General features: G+C 36.6%; 1 protein-coding gene across 1 annotated transcript in view; it reads right to left on the bottom strand.

The window, feature by feature from the left end:
• Positions 1–14,933, bottom strand: part of tbc1d22a (TBC1 domain family, member 22a) — a 328,538-nt gene that overhangs the window by 191,035 nt on the left and 122,570 nt on the right. The window contains 1 exon segment of the mRNA XM_051928637.1: positions 13,846–13,960. Within this exon segment, the coding sequence (XP_051784597.1) occupies positions 13,846–13,960 (115 nt within the window).

Consider the following 14,933-nt stretch of genomic DNA (forward strand, 5'->3'; position numbering starts at 1 on the left):
AATATACTGTACACTGCCATGTACAGTCTGTAACAAACAAATAAAAATAATATAAATTTACTTTTGCAAATAAAATAACACAGAATATAAGTCTACTAAATGCAACAGGTCTCCTTTCTGTCATTCAAACGTTAATTTACACCTTAGTAATTGGAATATGAGAAAGACTTGCTGCATCAATAAGATTCACCTAATAGTAAATTCCATGCATTATTGCTCTTACAGTTCCCTATAGGTTGTGTGAATTTACTCCCCCTGCCAATTCAGCACTAATTACATCTCCAGAAGCACAATACTATTCATGTATTGAATTTTAAACAGGTCTCAGAAAAACGCAGGGAAAAAAAAAAAACTTAAGGAAACCTTGAAAGTTGATTACAAATTGTCATATTATTTTAAGCTTAGCAAAACTGAAGCTTAAAAACTCCCATCATTCACTCATCATTTCCTAGTAATTTATTAGCATTTTCTATTAAAAGATTTTAATAATCTACATTTAAAGAATACTCAGAACAAAATTAAACAAAAGCTTAATTGCCTATTTCATGTTTGCTCCAACTTAATTAAACTAATCTGTTAATTTCAAGTAAATTTACTGTACTGCTAAGCTCTTTTCTAAAAAAATAAATAAATAAATAAAAATTTCACATTACAACACAAAACCTCCATCTTCACTTGCAACCAATTCTTTAGGTGTACTTAAAATGTACAGTTGGAGCATATTGAAAATCCTTTGCGTATGGTTGTATGGGCTGTGAGAGAACAACTTAGAGGTATATATATGCCCGGAGTGCTTCTGGGCGCAAGAGCAGCACTTCCGCTACACCAGGAAGTATAGCCGGAAGAAGATCAGGAAGCACCTGGAGTACATCCGGGATAAAAGGGGCCGCTTCACTTCATTCGAGGAGCCGGAGTTGGGAGGGAGAAGACGGAGCTTGCAGCAGAGAAATGTAGAGGCGGCTGAGAATAAAAAGGACTGAGCCTTAAGATTTGTGCACAGTGTTATCATGTTGTGTATTAAACAGTGTGTGTTTTTGGGACATCTGGAGTCCATGTCTGTCTGTTGCTGGGCTGATCTTTCACAATAAATTTATATATATTATATATATATATATATATATATATATATATATATTATATATATATATATATATATATATATATATATATATATACACAGTCGACCCTTGATATACAACCGGCTTGACATGCGAACAACTTGATTTACGACCAAAATTTTTATTTTGATTTACGACCAACATCTTGCCTTACGACCTGAATGCGGTCACGTGTATCCGCTTGCGCGATTGTAAACAAACAGAAACATTCCTATTAATGCGGCACTCATTCAATAAAATGTCAGGTTTGTAAACTCTCTTGGGACCTCCCCCAACTAGAAGACATGCCAAAGTCCAAACTCCGTATGGAAGACTGTTTATCTGTTGCTGGGGCAACAGCCGGCTTAAAGCTGTGCTGAGTCTCTCAGCCAAAGCAAACAGAAAAGATATCGATGGGTGATATGCATGTGATATCCCTGCCCGGCAATGGACAAGTAAGCTTCCACAGTCGCGGCAATCGCGCTTCAGGACGCACTTCAGCATGTCGTTCCCATTGAGTGGGGAGTGGAGGGGGTCTCAGAAGAGTTCAGAAACAGTTCCTTGTATCATCGCAAGGAAATGCTGAGAAAAATTCTTGTCAGAATAACTTGTAGGCAGGAGGAGATTAAAATTAATGCAAAAGAAGCTATTGAAATGATTGCAAATGCCTGAGCGCAAGTTAAAGAAAGCCTTTAAAAAGCCTTCAGTTTCATTATCATCCTCCTCCCTTCCTGCAGCCCAAAGATGTCAAATTAAATGGTGAGTACAGTATGAAATTGTTGTTTCTGGTAGGCTAGGCACTTTTTATTACTTTTTGGTTAGTACATTAGAAAAATTATTGGTGTTTTGGTAAATTATGCACATTATACAACCCTTTTTTTATTATGAAAAAGGTTAAGTAAGTGTTGCAGTGGGAGGTTCGGAACGCATTATGGGTATTTCCATTATTTCTTATGGGAAAAATAGTCTTGACTTACAACCAACTTGAGTTACAACCAGCCCTCGCGAACGAATTGAGTTTGTAAGTCAAGGGTCCACTGTATATATATACACAGTGATCCCTCGCTATATCGCGCTTCGCCTTTCGCGGCTTCACTCTATCGCGGATTTTATATGTAAGCATATTTAAATATATATCGCGGATTTTTTGCTGGTTCGCGGATTTCTGCGGACAAGAGGTCTTTTAATTTCTGGTACATGCTTCCTCAGTTGGTTTGCCCAGTTGATTTCATACAAGGGACGCTATTGGCAGATGGCTGAGAAGCTACCCAACTTACTTTCTCTCTCTCTATCTCTCTCTCTCTTGCGCTGACTTTCTCTGATCCTGACGTAGGGGGTGTGAGCAGGGGGGCAGATCGCACACCTAGACGATACGGACGCTCGTCTAAAAATGCTGAAAGATTATCTTCACATTGCTACCTTCTGTGTGCAGCTGCTTCGTGAAGCGACATGCTGCACGGTGCTTCGCATACTTAAAAGCTCAAAGGGCACGTATTGTTGGTTTCGTCTGTTTATAGGAGATGGACGTCTGAAGCAGAGCTCCGCTAGCAGCGGCTTTATTTTTCCACGTATTTCATATTATTTAGAGGTATCCTGTATTTAACCTGACCAAGGAACTTCCACTACAATATACAAGCATGAGTAACAAGAAGAAAAGTCAGAAAGAACCAGAAAAGAAACTTAAAGCTGCATCAAAGTCCGGACAGACTTCCGGCCTGAGTGCAAGTGTAAGGTATGGCCTCACGGAGACTGACCTGGAACAGGCAGAAGAGTGCGCAGAATTCCTGGGACCCCGCTCCATTGTATCGTCTCCAGTCGAGAGTGAAAATGGGAGCGAAGGCGCAAGTGATACAGGTCGCGAGGGATCGCCGATTTCTGAGGATCATTCGAGACTAGAAAGGGCTCTGCAGGACGTGCTCTCATCTACTCATCGCAAGCCTATAACAGGAGCTGCATTTTCACTTGCGGAGCACGAAAGCCGAAGCGAACTGTCCGAACTGAAAGAGATGATCGCTACACAGTCAACTGCCATGGTTACGGCCATGAAGGAGCTTAAGAAAGATAACACAAATGATCTTAAGAAGGTGGCCATTGAGCTCAAGAAGGATAACAAAGATAAGGAAACACGTTTATTTAAACATTTTGACGTGAACTTTAAAGCTATGTTGGAGAAATTAGTGGAACACATTGAAGAAACTAATTCCAAACTGAAAAGGCTTGATGATCATATTAATGACGTTTCAGATCAGCTGGAAGACGTTAAGCAGGGACTCACGGCTCGAGTGGAAACAGTGGAACAACTGGCATCTAACGCCGATGAAAAAGCCACAGCTGCGAACTCGGAATGCAAAAAACTTGGAGACAGACTTGCAGCCCTGGAGGATGGGTGCAGAAGAAATAATATAAGAATTGAGGGTATACCTGAGAAACGAGAAAGCTCAAGCCCAGTGAAATTTGCAGTAGAATTACTGTCTAAAATAATTGGAGATGACTTTAAACTCGACAATGAGATAGCCACGGCTTATCGCACAAAGATACCAAGCGCCTTTAAACCTAGGTCTTTTATTGTCCGCTTCGAGCGACTAAGATGTAAGCTTGATGTGATGGCACTTCTCAGACACAAGCAAGAGATTATATTCGAAAATAATCTTATTCGTATTTTTCCCGACTTCTCACCATCAACAGCTGCAAAACGCAGATCCTACATCGACATTAAAAGGATGCTACGGGAAGCCGATATCAAATACAGCCTCTTGTATCCTGCCAAACTGAAAGTGGAAGTTCAAGATCGACATTATATTTTCTTCAGCAAAGAAGAAGCTGAAAAAGAATTAAAGAAGCTGTTTCCGACACTTTTTTGAAAGTTAATTAAAGAGCCGTATTCTATCAAGGCACGGGAAGGACCTATGATCTGATCGCTGGATCCATGTTTAAAGAGACTGGTATTATAATTATACATCCCTTATTATCTTTTTTTTTTTTTTTTTTTATCTAGACTTTATATGTTATATGTTTATGTTTTAATCAGAGTTATAGAGTTATAGACGTGAGTGTGAAAATGTGGAAGTGATTAAAGTAGGATTCGTTTTATTTATTTATTTATGTTTTTTTTTTTATTTTACTATACCTTAAAGTAGACTGTTTAACTTCATACCCTTGGTTTATTGCTTGTTCTACTATTTATATAATTACCATTATACTATTACAGTAGGAATTACCAGGTTTATCCTAGACTAGTTTTTAAAATCATTCCCAGGGTTGTTTTTTTTTTTTTTAAATCTTAATATCTTAACTTAAAAGCGCTGAAGATTATTTCAAGCTTAAATATTGTTAATGAGAACATTTTCGGCAGATAGTATTAAGAATTTAACTGCAAAAGATATCTCTGTTTTAATTCTGTAACGCCGCTGCAGGGTGGGGTTTGTTTTGTTTTGGACGTGCTCTGTCTCTTCGTATGTCAGAGGACTGGAACATCGCGAAGTGGGATCTAGCCTCATGTGGGGAGGCAAAATGGGGGGTGGGGGGATAAAGGGGGGAGAGAAGGAGAGCAGGTTATATCTAATCTATTCTTGTAATCCTTATAATTATAAATATCATGCAACCATAGGCTAAAATGCAACAACTCATGGGGAATCTTGAAACTAAGATTAAAACTGCCATATTACCAATTAAAACTATAAATGACATTAAAAACTCAGAATCAATGTCTCCATGATGGGACAGTTAACTTTGTGAGCTGGAATGTTAAAGGCCTGAATCACGAATTAAATAGAAAGAAAGTATGCTCTCACCTAACAGGCTTAAACGCTAAAATAGTATTTTTACAGGAGACCCACTTACTAACCAAGGATCAGTTCAGATTACAAAAAGACTGGACTGGCCAAATGTTCCATTCTAGCTTTATAAAGAAAACTAGAGGGGTGGGAATTCTCATACATAGAACAGTTCCATTTGTAGCATCAGAGGTAGTGTCGGACCCTGAAGGGAGATATGTGATGGTCATGGGCAACTTATATAACAGTAAAATGATTTTGATAAATGTTTATGCACCCAATGTTGATGATAAGGAATTCATGCAAAATCTATTTGCATCCATTCCCAATGTGAACACTCATAAAATTATAATGGCTGGGGACTTTAATTGTGTTTTAAATCCACTCTTAGATAGGACTTCTGTGACAGGGGGGACGACATCTAATACTGCAAAGATAATTACACAGTTTTTAAATGATCACAACTTATCAGACCCCTGGAGGTTTCTTAACCCAAACTCAAGAACATATTCGTTCTACTCACCAGTGCATTATAGCTACTCAAGAATTGATTATTTTTTTATAGATAATAATTTCCTGCCTACAATTAAATCATGCAAATATGACACAATTGTTATCTCTGACCATGCCCCTCTAGTCTTGGAGCTAAAATCATTAAGCCCCTCAAACTCACCTCGCAGATGGCGTCTTAACCCTCTTTTATTGGCAGACGAGAACTGCACAGAATTTATATCCAAACAAATCAGCTTCTTCCTAGAGACAAACACGTCCACAGAGGTTTCTGCAGGAACACTCTGGAAACTCTAAAGGCCTTCTTAGAGGCCAGATTATTTCATATCTTTCCCATAGAAATAAATTAGAAACCAAGAAAGTGTCAGAGCTAAGAAATGAAATTACTAGAATAGATGAAGAACAAGCCAGGCGTCCAAGTGAAGCTCTTCACAGGAAAAGGCAGGCCCTGCATACAGAACTTAACATCTTAACAACTAAAGAAACTGAACAACTTATTTATAAGTCTAGACAGCATTACTATGAACACGGAGAAAAAGCTAATAAGCTTTTAGCTCAACAAATTCATAAACAAGAAGTTCACAATGCAATACCAGTAATCACCAACAAGAATGGAGAAGAAATCATCGACCATAATAAAATAATGCACACATTTAGAGATTACTATAAGTCTTTATATTCCACTGAGCCCAAAGAAGACAACACGCAATCTAATGCATTTCTGGATAATTCACAAATACCACAAATAGATGCTTTAAGTGCTGAGGAACTGGATAAACCTCTAACGCTAACAGAATTACTAGACGCTATAAAGTCACTACAAAGCGGGAAATCATCAGGCCCTGATGGTTACCCCGTAGAGTTTTATAAGAAATTCTCCACTCAGCTAGCTCCACTCTTATTGGTAACATTTACAGAAGCTAAAGACCACCAAATACTACCTCAAACATTTCGACAAGCATTAATCACCGTCTTTCCTAAACAAAATAAGGACTTGTTACAATGTGCATCATATAGACCAATTTCACTCCTGAATAATGATGTTAAGATACTCTCAAAAATCCTAGCTAGAAGGATGGAGAAAGTGCTGCCCTCGGTAATATCACAAGATCAAACTGGATTTATTAAAGGCCGACATCTATCTTCAAATCTCCGACGCTTGTTTAATGTATATATTCACCAGCAAAATCAAACACCCCAGAGATATTACTATCATTAGACGCAGAAAAGGCATTTGACATGATCGAATGGAATTACCTTTTCACTGCATTGGAGAAATTTGGGTTTTGGCCCGAATATTTGTGCTTGGATCAAACTACTGTATACCAGTCCAGAAGCTTCAGTTGTATTAATAACATTTGCTCAGACTACTTTAAACTAGAACGTGGTACCAGACAAGGATGTCCCTTGTCGCCACTGTTGTTTGCAATCGCTATTGAACCACTGGCGGTTCACTGCCGAAATTCTTATCAGATAAAGGGGATTGTCAGAGAAGGACTGGAACAGAAAATTTCTCTATATGCAGATGATATGGTCTTATATATATCGGACCCAGAAAACACTGTCCCTGCTGTTTTAACAGCACTAACAGAATTTCAAAAGATATCTGGTCTTAGAATTAATCTGAATAAAAGTATACTCTTTCCAGTGAACTCACAAGCATATAATATTAAATTAGACACCCTACCTTTTACCGTAGCAGATCAGTTTAAATACCTAGGGGTAAATATCACAAGTAAACATAAAGCTCTTTATCAACAAAACATCTGTATGGAAAAAATTAAGCAAGACTTGCATAGATGGTCAACCCTTCATCTCACTCTAGCCGGAAGAATTAACATTGTTAAGATGAATATCCTTCCTAAACTTCTCTTTTTATTTCAAAACATTTCAATATATATCAATAAATTGTTTTTTAAACAGTTAGATTCAATAATAACCTCATTCATTTGGAACTCAAAACACCCACGTATCCGAAGAGCGACCCTACAAAGACCTCAGGCAGAAGGTGGCATGGTTTTACCTAATTTTCAGTTTTATTACTGGGCAGCAAACATACTAGCCATAAAAACCTGGACACAAATAAATGCACATACCTGTAAAATCCTGTAGTACTTCTTTATATTCCCTGCTCTGCTCTCCAATAAATGAAAGTTATCGCAAATATACTAATAACCCAATTGTGCTTTACTCACTCAGAATATGGAACCAAATTAGGAAGCATTTTAAGATGGAAAATCTTTTATCAGTGGCACCTCTGCAAGAGAACCACCTCTTTCAACCTTCGCAAGTACAGTAATCCCTCCTCCATCGCGGGGGTTGCGTTCCAGAGCCACCCGCGAAGTAGGAAAATCCGCGAAGTAGAAACCATACGTTTATATGGTTATTTTTAGAATGTCATGCTTGGGTCACAGATTTGCGCAGAAACACAGGAGGTTGTAGAGAGACAGGAACGTTATTCAAACACTGCAAACAAACATTTGTCTCTTTTTCAAAAGTTTAAACTGTGCTCCATGACAAGACAGAGATGACAGTTCTGTCTCACAATTAAAAGAATGCAAACATATCTTCCTTTTCAAAGGAGTGCAAAGCAAGCAGTCAAAAAAAAAATCAATACGGCTTTTAAGTATGCGAAGCACCGCCGGTACAAAGCTGTTGAAGGCGGCAGCTCACACCCCCTCTGTCAGGAGCAGGAAGAGAGAGAGAGAGAGAGAGAGAGAGAGAGAAAGAGATAGCGAGAGACAGATAAAAAAAAATCAATACGTGCCCTTTGAGCTTTTAAGTATGCGAAGCTCCGTGCAGCCTGTCCTTCAGGAAGCAGCTGCACACAGCCCCCCTGCTCACACCCCCCTACGTCAGCGCAAGAGAGAGAGAGAGAGAGAGAGAGAGAGAGAGAGAAAGTTAGCTGGATAGCTTTTCAGCCATCTGCCAATAGCGTCCCTTGTATGAAATCAACTGGGCAAACCAACTGAGGAAGCATGTACCAGAAATTAAAAGACCTATTGTCCGCAGAAACCCGCGAAGCAGCGAAAAATCCGCGATATATATTTAAATATGCTTACATATAAAATCCGCGATGGAGTGAAGCCGCGAAAGGCGAAGCGCGATATAGCGAGGGATCACTGTATATCCAGTTTTTAATACCTGGAAAAGTTTTGGGATTAAAATGCTCAGAGATCTTTATATAGACAACATATTTATATCTTTTGAACAATTACGTTCAAAATTTAACCTCCCAGCTACACATTTCTTTTACTATCTTCAAATTAGAAATTTTGTTAAACAGAAATTGCCCGATTTCCCCCACCTTGCACCCTCCACAATGCTGGAAAAAATACTGCTCAATTCCGAGGAAACAAACACTATTTCCGCAATATATAAAATCTTATTAGAGTCCCTACCTTTCAAAGATCCAAGAGGGCATTGGGAAGAAGATCTCTTAATCAATATATCAGAAAAGGAGTGGAAGGTAGCAAAGCAGAGAATTCACTCGAGTTCTATATGCGCAAAGCATAGAATTATTCAACTAAAAATTATATATCGAGCTCATCTGTCTCGCTTAAAACTGTCCAAAATGTTTCCAGGCCAGGATCCAACCTGCGAGCGCTGCAACCAAGCTCCTGCTTCACTGGGTCACATGTTCTGGGCCTGCACCAAACTAACATCATTTTGGACAAAAATTTTTAAGTGCCTCTCAGACAGCCTTAGTATCACAATCCCTCCTAACCCACTAACAGCTGTGTTTGGTGTCCTTCCAGATGGACTGGAATTGGAGAAGGACAAGCAAACGGTGATTGCATTCACTACACTCTTGGCACGCAGACTTATTTTGTTAAATTGGAAGAATCCTAATTCTCCTCTTATAAGTCAGTGGGAAACCGATGTTTTATATTATTTGAAATTGGAAAAAATCAAATTTTCAGTTAGAGGATCTGTACAAAATTTTTTCAAAACATGGCAGGATTTAATCAATATTATTTTAGAATAAGAGAAATAACTATTATTGCATTTAACTCCCTTCTCCATCTCTTATTTATATAGATATTTACTTCTCCCCTTCTTTTGTCTAATGTTGCCTTATTAAAAAGCTTAAAGAAATTTTCCTTTAGCTAAGCTCTCCTTCTCAGGGGTGGGGTTTGATTTGTTTTCAAATTTGTTGGGTTATAAATTGATCTGTTTGTATGGAATGATTACAATGAAAATTAATAAAATAAAAATATTAAAAAAAAAAAAAAAAAAAAGCTCAAAGGGCACGTATTGATTTTTGACTTTGTTTCTCTCTCTCTCTCCCTGCTCCTGACGGAGGGAGTGTGAGCTGCCGCCTTCAACAGCTTTGTACCGGCGGTGCTTCGCATACTTAAAAGCCAAACAGCCCTATTGATTTGTTTGCTTTCCTCTCTGTTTCCATTGAAGAGGAAGATATGTTTGCATTCTTTTAATTGTGAGACAGAACTGTCATCTCTGTCTTGTCATGGAGCACAGTTTAAACTTTTGAAAAAGAGACAAATGTTTGTTTGCAGTGTTTGAATAACGTTGCTGTCTCTCTACAACCTCCTGTGTTTCTGCGCAAATCTGTGACCCAAGCATGACAATCTAAAAATAACCATATAAACATATGGTTTCTACTTCGCGGATTTTCTTATTTCGCGGGTGGCTCTGGAACGCAACCCCCGCGATGGAGGAGGGATTACTGTATTTAAGTGTCTGTAAATTAACCGGAAAATAAATACTGCTTAAAACCCAATACTAAAAAATAAAATGCCATCAAGTCATTGACACATGAATTAGGTAATCTAAAAATAATTTTGGGTACTTTCATTTATACCAACTCTTTTATGACAGCATAATTTTTAAATCAAGTTAGTCTTTTTCAAGCCCTTGACATTTAGTGTTGTTAGACTACATCAGTGTATGTATGAGGCATTAGCAAGAAAATAACACTTACAGAAAAGTAACATTTAAAGGAAGAGTCAAATTACTCTAATTTCAAATGTCACAAACTCCTGATCATTTATTTTTCCAAATGTGTCCCTATCTTTTTGATCTTGTCCCAATGTTAAAGGAATACTCCACAGAAAAATTATATTTTTGGTTTGTCCCTGTCCTTTGTAGTAATGGCTAAGAAATGTTAATATGTTTCCATAAAGAAATAAAGTTTCTGATAGAATATGCATCTATAGTGACCAACGCAGGACTCATGTTACTCATGTCATGTCATCTAGTCATATGCTCATAACGTCCCAAAAACATGTATTTTTGCTAAAATTTTGGCAAATAAATTACTCCTCAGAAAAAGCTCTTGGGACAGAAAATGCAACACACTAAATTATGAAAGGGCATATGAATTGAAGATTCAAAATTAAATTAAAATTTAACATTTCTTTTCACTGCTATGCTGATGATACTCAGGTTTATATTCCTGTCTGCAACAAATCAACTCCACAACTGTCTGTCTGAACTAAGATCCTGGATGGCTAATAATTTTCTTGATCTAAATCAAAACAAAACGGAGGTGCTTATAGTGGGTCCATCAGCTAAAGCCCAAATTGGTCTTGGACTTCTTGGCTCTTTCTCTGTCTTTTCCAAACTTCAAGTCCGCAATCTTGGTGTTACCTTTGATAGTAACCTCTCATTTGAGAAACATGTAAATTCTGTAGTCAAGAATTGCTTTTTCCAACTTCGTCTATTAGGTAAGATAAAGCCTTTTTTATCTTTTAGGGATCTTGAGATAGCTACTCATGCGTTTATTTTTTCTTGCCTCGATTACTGCAACTTACTGTATTCTGGGATTAACAAATCCCTGATACACAGGTTACAGTTGGTCCAAAATGCCGCCGCTCACTTTCTGGTTGGGGAAAGAAAGTATGACTCTGTTTCTCCTATTTTAGCTTCTTTACACTGGCTGTCTGTCAGTTTTCGAATTGATTTTAAAATTTTGCTGCTAGTTTTTAAATCTTTACATGGGCTTGCTCCTGCCTATTTATCTGAACTGTGTGTTTTATATCAGCCATCTAGAGTGCTTAGATCTTCTGGTGAGTTGTCTCTGGTTGTCCCTCGTACCAAGTGTAAAACCAAGGGGGACAGGGCTTTTGCAGCTGCTGCACCTCGCCTGTGGAACTCTTTACCTCATCATATAAAGGAGTCGTCTACAACTGAACTGTTCAAAACAAGACTAAAGACTCATTTCTATTCACTTGTATTCCGTGACCTTCAGTAATACTGATGGTTTCCTCTTTGTGATTATATAACATCACTTCTATTTTTTATGTATATAACATTACTTCTATTTATTATGTATTTTATTTTATGTTCATATATTTTATTTCTATTTATGTTTTATGTTAATTGTTTTGTTTTTCTTTTATTCTGTTATTGTAAAGCACTTGGGCCACAGCATTACTATGTTGTTTTAAATGTGCTATATAAATAAATTGACATTGACATTCTCCCACTCAATCATTTGTCACAAGTTTAACCAAGTAATAGTTTATCCACTGGCTAAACAGTACCAAAAGAGTTGTCTAAGGAGGCACAATTGTTTGACCAAATGTGTCACGTTTCTTCAAGGAAGTGTTCCCTGGCTTCTGTTTATTTTTCTTTTCTATATTTGCTTTGTTTAATTTATAGTGTTATTTTTCATATGTTTATTGTAATTATGTATTTTTATTAATATTGGCTTGTTCATTTATTGTTTAGTTTCTACATGTTGTCTTTTGTTCTCTTATGTTCCTTGTACATTGTGGGTAGAAACCCAAGAAGCAGGACTACTCTAATGTCACTGCTGAAGAACCACCTTTAGTCTTTGCATTGTGAAGCAGTGAGTGCATCAATTCAGTGGTTAATTGTTGTTTCATATAGCTGCATTTCCAAAGTAAGTATTGATTTCTGGATTTTTCTTCTGTTTTGTAGATTCTGACTAGTGGATTATGATTTCTGACCTATTTGGTTTGGGGTGCCTTTTAGGCAAACACTTTTTGCCTTTTGCTGCATTTTTTGCAATGTTTATGTTTCTTTACATTTATATAAATAAATACATTTGCTTATTTATACAGCTTTTGCTTTAGTCTTGTCCTTCCTATCAACAGGTTTTTAATTTCTTATTCCTGGATGAGCATTTTTTGTATTTTTAAAATATACTTTACAATATTAAGGAAGTACTTTGAATTTAAGTCAGGGCCCCTTTTAGGTTTATTTTTGGCCTTCGCCTCTTTGCTATTGGAGTGCACTCATTTTTCAACACAATGAACTTCCACTACACTCAATACTGGAAAAATATTACCAAATGTGATGAATTTTGCTTCCAGATACTGAGAAGAACATTTGGCAAAAGTCAAACAAGTCCCTAAATTTTCTGTCAGTAAAGTGGCCTAGTGATGTTGGTGAAAACACTGTAGAGTGCTTTAATTGTACATTTATCTATCGTAGTACATGCACTGGCCCAACTGATACAAGAAAACTGACATTAAAATACATTAAATTATCTAAAAAGTGTTGCTGATCAACCAGTCAGCTTTAAACATTGTCTCTGAAATTATTATGGAGGAATTTTACTCTTGAACAAACACAAGTTCATTATTTTCTAATAAAGTATTAAAAAAAACAACAAAAACTGTCTACCTTGGATTTACTTTAGACTATATACCACTTCGTAGAAGGCACACTAGAGGAAAAATTACAATTAAACGTTATATGGAAACGTTATAAATAAGTCCATGTAACAAACACTGCCCAGAGATAGTGTGCGCTAGTGAAGCCATCTCTTGCTTTGCACAAAAAAGCTTGTAATTGTAGTCAGCAGGAAAATGTTCCGAGTACCCAGTTGCCTGTATGTGGAAATACAGAGTTTGCTTGTTCGTAGATTAACTATGGCAACATTATTTCTGCATATAAAAATCCAAATTACAGTTTTAATTGCAACTATGCCAATTTAAAGCAATCCAAATAGACTGTTGTCCCTGAATTCAAACCAACTGCCATTTAGCTGCTTGCAACCTTATGCTTTTCAATACTGTTTGTAAAAAGAAGTGTATTAAGGGGTATGCTTAAATTCAATTAGAAATTTTAATATTCAATTAAATTATGCTACTACAATGATTTATACAAAGCTTGTTCACAGCACAAGAATTTGAAAATACTTTTTGGAGATAGTTTAAGAGAGTACAAAGTCTTGGAATGAACGACAATGATTTGGAACTCAAATTCAAATATTTTACATAGAAAAGAATTTAAATGCAGAGTAAGAACATTTGTAAAGAAGTCAACTTCATCAGTTCCCTTAAATAATAATGTATGAAAAGATTAGTTAATTTCAAGATGTGCTGCAAAATACTTCAATTCATGCTAATGTGTGTAATGAGTTTAACTGTAAATTTAAATCATACAACCTATATAGTTTCAATTATCAAAATATTCAGAAACTCCTAATTTAAAAGAAATCATCCAGAATATTGCTGATAGCTACTTACCAATATATTCAAATACATAAACAACAAAGAAAGGTGTAACCAAATCATTTATTCCTTGGACATATCCACTGGCAGGATGTCGAATAGCCCAAATGAACAGGATACGTTCAAAGATCTGAAATACAAAATAATTTCTTCAGGTAAAGTGCATGCAGTGGTAAGAATAGTTTACTAAGTTGAGTAAACCCTACACAGTAGGAGTAATTAATTTATTTACTTCAATACAGAATTATATCATTTTACTATTTCTTGTAATGTGTTCATAAGAATTACTTATGAACGGTTTGTAATCACTTCAGTTGTTTTTGCCTGGAGCCTCCTGATTCACTGGTACAAGAAAACTACCGCATATAATATACCAAATGACTTGTCATGATGTCTATTTATGAAAAAGCCCTCTATTTTTTGCTGTCTAGACTTGAAAAACCTTCATTTTCAGTCCATCTTGGACCATATTTTGTGTAGGAAATTGCATCCTTATGATAAATAGTAAACCAATAGGTGTGTTCAGAAAAAATGATCAGAAGGACTTGAAGTTGTGCATGCCACCTGGGGATCAAACAGAATAGGATCCGATGGAACAAAGTTGCTCCTTTGCACAAATCAAAAAAGGATTAGTATGTCATTTTAGGTTGCTATCATGAACAGCAAAGAGTCACTCTCTGAAGGTTAAAAAGGTCAAATTTCAAACATAAGTACTGTACTCTACTGTACTGTAAGAAGTTTGTCTGTATTTTCAGTTTCATGCGCCCTAATACGGAGTACAGGCAAGATCAAAAAAAAAAAAAAAAAAGTTGAAATGACAACTCAGGTTCAAATGGCATAGCGTTGTCAAATAGTGAGGTTTTCATTTATGAATGTGTGTATGCGTTTGCAAGAGAGGCAGAGACAGATTTGATCTCATTCAAGTGGTTACTGGAATATAAAATGAACACTTTCACAAAGGTATAACAAAATAAGTGTGCTTTTATTCAAGAATAAAACTGAAAAACAAAAAATTCATGTGACAACAAGATACCAAGAAGACATGATTCAACAGCGTTTGTGTGTCTGCTCATATCCCTTCAGCAATATCTTTTACAGGTAGC

This window comes from Erpetoichthys calabaricus, chromosome 1 (assembly GCF_900747795.2).
Source record: "Erpetoichthys calabaricus chromosome 1, fErpCal1.3, whole genome shotgun sequence".
In the NCBI taxonomy this organism is placed as follows: Eukaryota; Metazoa; Chordata; class Cladistia; order Polypteriformes; family Polypteridae; genus Erpetoichthys; species Erpetoichthys calabaricus.